The following is a 6,000-nucleotide window of genomic DNA, read 5'->3' as shown; positions in this document are numbered from 1 at the left end:
TCTCCTGGACCAGCGCTCCTACGACGAGGAGCGCCACTGCAGCAGCACTTTTAACCCAGGATACAGTCAAGCTGGGATAGCAGGAGAAGCCAAGGGGATTTGAAGCGGACCAGGGCCAGCCTCAGCCCTCCTAAAGAGCCTAGAAGGATCGGCCCCGATCATACTCCGTGGTTTTTTTGTTTTTGTTACTGATCAAGATTTTTTAAATTTTTATTTTATTAAATCTATAGACCTATATTCTCCTGGGGGTTTTTTCCGTCCCCATTTTTTTTTCCTCTGCTCGATACGTTTGAAATAAAATGATGCAAAGCTCAGCACTCACTACAGAAGGTTCTGTCAAGGGGCTTCCAGAAATCCTTGGTGTGCCAATGCAACGTAAGGAATTTTTTTTTTTCTCTCTCTCTCTCCCTCTCTCGCTCCCTCTCCCACATTGATTTAATAATAAAGAAAACTGGCAGTCTTAGGAGCTCGAGTGGTGCAGGGAGGATTATTATAATAACTGCGCTGCCCAGATATGAAGAAGAAGACTAGCAGAGTGCGCGTGTGTGTTTATGTAGCGCTGCGCTAGCGATATTTCAAGGTTGTAAACAGGTGGGCTGGTTACTTTTCCTGTTTAAATAGCTGCATGGGGGTGCATAGGAGTCTCTCTGCCTCACGGATAATCTTAGCGTTCAAAACACCTCGGAAGGGAAGCTTAAAGAGGTTAGTGGTCAGAGAATTGAGAAGGCAGAAAGAAGAATGGCAAGTATAGGAATCAGGTATAGAATCATTTCAGCGGCTCGCAAGAAGTTTGCCTGAAGCCTCACCCCTCCAATCCCTCCTTTTCCTCTTCCAAGGGGCAAATAATGGGGGCCACCCCTCCCTCGTGGGGCCTCCATCCGAAGGGTATGCATGAGAGGGGGGGCATTTGTTGCTTTTAAATAAAGTGATTGTCGCCCAGTTCCCCACCCCGAGGCACTTCCTTCTCAGGCAGTTTTGTTTTCGCTAGGCTGCGTCGAAGGGCAATTGACCCCCCCTCTCCCCCCCCCCGCTGCTTACTCCAACGCTGTGGCTTTCTTGAGAGTAAGAGTAGCCGCTGCGAACTCATCGCACTAGTGAATTGTGCGTTGCTTTCCCAAATGACATCTTTTCTTGTGTGTGCGTGTGTATATTTGTAGCCCAGGGAAGATGCGTGTACCGAGGGGAGTGTGGGGATTATCTGGTGTCTATTCTTAGACGTGCAGCATGTGTCTTTCGCGGTGTGTCTCTGCAGAAAGAGGTAGGTAGACCCAAGTATGTGCATATAAACGGGTACGAATAGGTGAGGGAGGTCTGGAGAAGTCAATCATGTATTTATTTCCCTGTGCAAAACGTATTTTCCCCCAACTTTATCTCTTAATACGTATGCCGATGAACGGTACAGTATATATAGCGCAGCACCTGTCTGGTCGTATCCTTCCTTGTGAACCTGCCTCGATCTACCTGGCAACCCAGCCTCAAACTATATTCAGAGGTGAGAGCCACTGATTTAAAATGAGACCAGCGTCTAGGTAAGAAGCAGGCATGGGTCAGCTTGCCAGTTCTTCCCCTGAGTTCAGTGGGACAGACTCCTAAGTGCATATTTCTTTCTAAGTCATGATTAGGATTTCAGCCTCCGAGTGCAATCCTAAAAACCCCTCGCTCACTTATAAGCGAATAACTTATAAGTTAGCTTAAGTGAGTATGTTACTCACTTATAAATAACTAAATGCCTCGGGGCCGATTTCTGGAATGACAGGCGTGGAATCAGTCTGTTTATAAAACATGTGGCTACTCCGTACATCTATGAAGCAGCAAAATGCACAGTTTGTGGGTTTGTAATGTGTGCGTATATATTAAGTTGTCAAGCGGGAAGCATGCCGATGAGCACACGTTTTGTGTGTGCAAATGGCAAGGGTGATGTGTACCTTTTAAATTGGGCCACCTCTAAAGTCGTCTCCGGACACAATTCAAGGCTACGAACCACATTACGCTTCCTTAAATTCCTCTGGCCTCCGTGGGCTCTGCAAATAAATGCGTTTCAGAACGGGGTATGTGCGTGTGAGAGAAATTGGGGCACTGTCCACCCCGGAGTTAACAGCTGTTAAGACCAGTTCATTTCAGTGGAGCTTATAATAAGACATGTGTTTTACTCTCTTTTTGAAAACTGCGGAACTTAAGAGCGTTCGACTTGGCTGGATCGTGTCCGCGCTCCTGTGTTGCCCATAATGATGCTGAAAAGGTCCTCTCTCCCCTCCCTGGGTCAATATGACATTGCTGGCCAAGGCAACATTCAGCTTGGTTCCGGTCATATGAGCCGTTGTAGCCGCAGAGCGGCGGCTGTTTTGCCAGTATGGGCGTCCTGGCCTCCTGTGTCGCCTTCGCAGGATGCCCAGACGCGTTATGGATAGATAGATGCATGCACGCGTGCGTATGAACTGGTCACCCTCCTGTCTCTCTATCTACGTTTGTGTGCACGCGTGAAGTCCCGAGAGAGAGGGTGCTGAAACAGATGTGCTCACGCGCCCTTTCCCCCTGAACGCACAAACACGGGACCTGCCGCCGGCGTGTGGCGGAGGGCTGCGCGTCTCTCTGTGTGCAGCGAGCAGGTGGTTGCGCATCTCCCGCTTGCTGTGCGCCCTCGCCTGCCCTTCCCGACTGCTGCGCGTGTGGCACAAGTGCGCTACGCCGTGTTCTTCACCGTTCCTTTCTCTTGCCCGCCGCCGGGCTCCCCACGGCCTCTTGCTGCTATCCTTTGGCTGCTTTGGGCTGGTAAATATACCTGGCTGCCTCGGAGGCTTTAAAAAGGGAGATCTTTAGTTTCTGAATTGTGCCCGGGGGCAAGCAGCCCTCGGCTTAGAGAAGGCTGCTCCCATTCGGCTGACGCCGTATGCTTGGCATCGCCCGGAAGCTAGTCTGGACTATGGAGAACCGAAGCCTGTTCATGCATACTCGGAAGTAAGGAAGCGTTCCATGGGCCTTAATGTTCCCCCGCCCCACGAAAATAATAATAACCCAGGGACTTAAATGCCGCCGCCATCCCTAAATCCTGTGAAGCTGGAGGGCTGCGCTCTGCATCCGGCACAATCCTATTCAAATCGACAGTCTTAAGTGTAGCCTTAAGCTGGGGGCACTTACCTGTCTGCGCAATTGACCCATCCTGAGAAAGTACACTCATTTACTTGAGGCCAAGAGAGCCTTTTTTTAAAAGCCGAATGTTAATTTCCTAGCAATTTCTGTCGGTAGGAACATTCCGTGGCTTCGATCCAGAAAACCTATTAACTAAGACGCGGGCATCGTGCTCTAAGCACAGGGGATCCACGTGAGGCCCTGATCCGCATGCCAGCCCAGCTAAGGCGGAGCAGGCTCCAGCCCACACACTTGGGATCAAACCCCGTTGAACGCAGAGGGCCTTGCTTCCGCCTAAACTCACACGCAGAGATTGGGCTGCTTTTCATTTCCCTCTAGGATGGTTTGATCTGCAATCATTCACGGCTCAACTTGCCTGCGGATAGTAGCCACGCACGCAAACAATATAAGGCATCCCTGTTACAAAGCCGGTTCTTGCTAGGCCCAGCTTAAGGAACTGCCTTCCTAAAGGAACCAGAAAGATGCGCATTTCCTTTAAGGCGGGCTTTGGGAGGAGTGCAGCCGATACGCCCAAACCACGAGCCTTTCCAGTACAGCCCCGACTGGAAAAAGCGGCTAGGATCCCTCTACCGCTCCAGGACCACAATCCTCAACTCCGCTACTTGAGAGTAAAACCTATTGAACACAATAACTTGCGAGTAAACGTGAATGCGCAGCCCAGTACCCATGCCTGATTGAATACTCGGTTCCGCTGAGTGAAATGCGTAGAAAAATCCTAATGCGCATTTGGATACGCATCTTTGCTGAACTTGGCCTGCTACCCAGTTTGGAAAACTGGGGAGCTGGATGAACCCCCGACCTGTCGTGTCAACTTAACACCCCTCGGAATGGAGCTTGCCCTTCCTCCAATATTGGGGGGGGGGCGACGGCGCAGCTACACGGGAATCCAACTTTAGATTTCCACCTAGAGAAGCCTACACCTTAAAAAAATGCGAATTGGGGATGCGACAGCGCGGGGATGCAAACACTTGAATCCTATACTTTGCTATGTGGCTCTTCACCTTTGGCAAACTGGACTGTACCTCTTGCGGGAAAGAGCCTTAAATTTGCTCTTTCGTCTGCGCCCCATTTATCCTCTTCGAGGACTTTCTCGCCCGCCGGTGGGCCATCGAGAATTATCTTTCGGTTAGGCTCCCGTCCCGTTTTTATTTCTTTCCGGAGCTGCTGCTCCTATTTTTCTGAAAACCAAATTAAGGAAGGAAGGAAGGGCGGAAGGAAGGAAGGAAGGAAAGACGGGCTGACTGCATGCGGAAACATAGATCAGGAACTTGCTGCAAACCGTGTGCCCCAAATTTATAGCCTGGGTCACTGCTAGAGTATTTCTAATGGAGAGTCAATTGGTTTAATTCAATTAGGCCTAGAATATAACTCAGAAAGTCCGTTAAATTCCAATTATCTAACCGCTGGAGTGTGTGCGCGCGTGCGTGCGTCTGCATTCCCCCATTTCCCCCTGCCTTTCTTTCCATGTGTAGACAAACGTCAAAGTATTCATTTACATATTTATATCTCCCTGTTTTATCTCTCTCTGTCAACATTGGAATACGCAGAGGATTGCCCGCTCCTGGGCGGAGCTGGATGCTGTGTGCATTCAGTATTTTGGGTCGGCCCGCAAAAAAAAGACCTATCCCGCCTCTAAATGCCTTAAAAATAAAAGCACCATCTCTGCATCTCTGCGCGCGAGGACTCAAAGGCCACAACCCCGCGCAGAGCAAGCCCCTGGAAATCGGTGTAGATGATGCTATCTCTTTTCCGACTAGGCCTTCTCAGGTTCCCAGTTTGTTTGTTTATTCCTATAAATGTTTGGGCTGAAATCTCTATTCCATCTCGAAGTGCCCATGTTCTTCCTAATCCTTCCGATTTTTCTCTCGGGACTCTTTTCCCCACGGGTTTTCTTCCTTTCCTCGATCCCATACATCAGATCGTGTGAATGCGTTCTTGCTTCCCTCGCCTCCTTTGCCAAGTCCCACCTGCCCAAATGCCCACCGTGGAACTCTGGTCCCGGGACCCGAATACACTTTCTCCCCTCTCTCTTTCCCTGATCCTGACCCTGTCTGACAGGGGCGCGCTTTTTTTAATGGAGGGGTTTTTTTAAAAGCATCTTTTAATTTTTGTTGGAGCAGGTGGGGGATTCCACCTAGGCGTTTCTGGAAAGAAGCAAAGGGCATCGCAAAGGCTCGGAAGCTCTTTGCCTAATAGAGATGCGCAGGCGTTTAACCTGTTAAGGACGCCTGACTGCCGTCACCCGCCGCCACGTCTGCTTTTTCTGACTGCACCCGTTTTGCGAGGCTCTGAGCACCCAGATGCCACTCAAAAAAAGCATACTCCATTCTTTCCTCAGTATTGGGTGTGTCCCTCCACCGTCTCCTGTTTTTAAGAACAATTCTTCGCTCGGAGAATCTGCGGCAAAATGGCACTGCATCTCTCACTTTACCTTCACTAATGGTTTGCGTCGTCCTCTTTCCCTGCGCACCCCAATTTTGGCTCATTTACTGTAATTCCATAAAATGCAGGGGTTTCAACCCCATCCCTAGCAAACAGGCTAACGCGAAGGAAGGGAACGGATTTCCCTGTTAACCCAAGTTCCCAGGATAGAGGGTGGTTCGAAGTCGAAGTGTGTTGCCAATTTCAAGTCAGTTGAGGAGAGAGAGGTGTTTTCATTTTGTTTTGTTTTAAGGCAACTCTTTTCTCTGAACGGTTGACTAACTAACCCATCACCTTTTCCGCAGTAATCAAGTCTGGAATTCACAGCCTCGTTAAAGTGGATGGGTTGTACCCGGATTAATAGGACGCAAATCGAATTAAATCCACGTTAGTTCGGATAACGTGGTTGTTTCGGATTCAGGCTATAAAATG

At 49.5% G+C, this 6,000-nt stretch overlaps 1 protein-coding gene across 1 annotated transcript in view; it reads left to right on the top strand.

The window, feature by feature from the left end:
- Positions 1 to 299: 299 nt before the first annotated feature.
- The window catches only part of LHX4 (LIM homeobox 4), a gene marked incomplete at its 5' end in the record, with an annotated part of 73,390 nt that continues 67,689 nt past the window's right edge, over positions 300 to 6,000 (top strand). Inside the window, one exon of the mRNA XM_081865180.1 lies at positions 300 to 375. Coding sequence (XP_081721306.1) covers positions 300 to 375 — 76 coding nt within the window. The remainder of the gene's footprint in view (positions 376 to 6,000) is intronic.

This window comes from Podarcis erhardii, assembly GCF_964252035.2.
Source record: "Podarcis erhardii genome assembly, chromosome: 6".
Lineage (NCBI taxonomy): Eukaryota > Metazoa > Chordata > Lepidosauria > Squamata > Lacertidae > Podarcis > Podarcis erhardii.
This window is presented reverse-complemented; position numbering and strand designations above follow the sequence as displayed.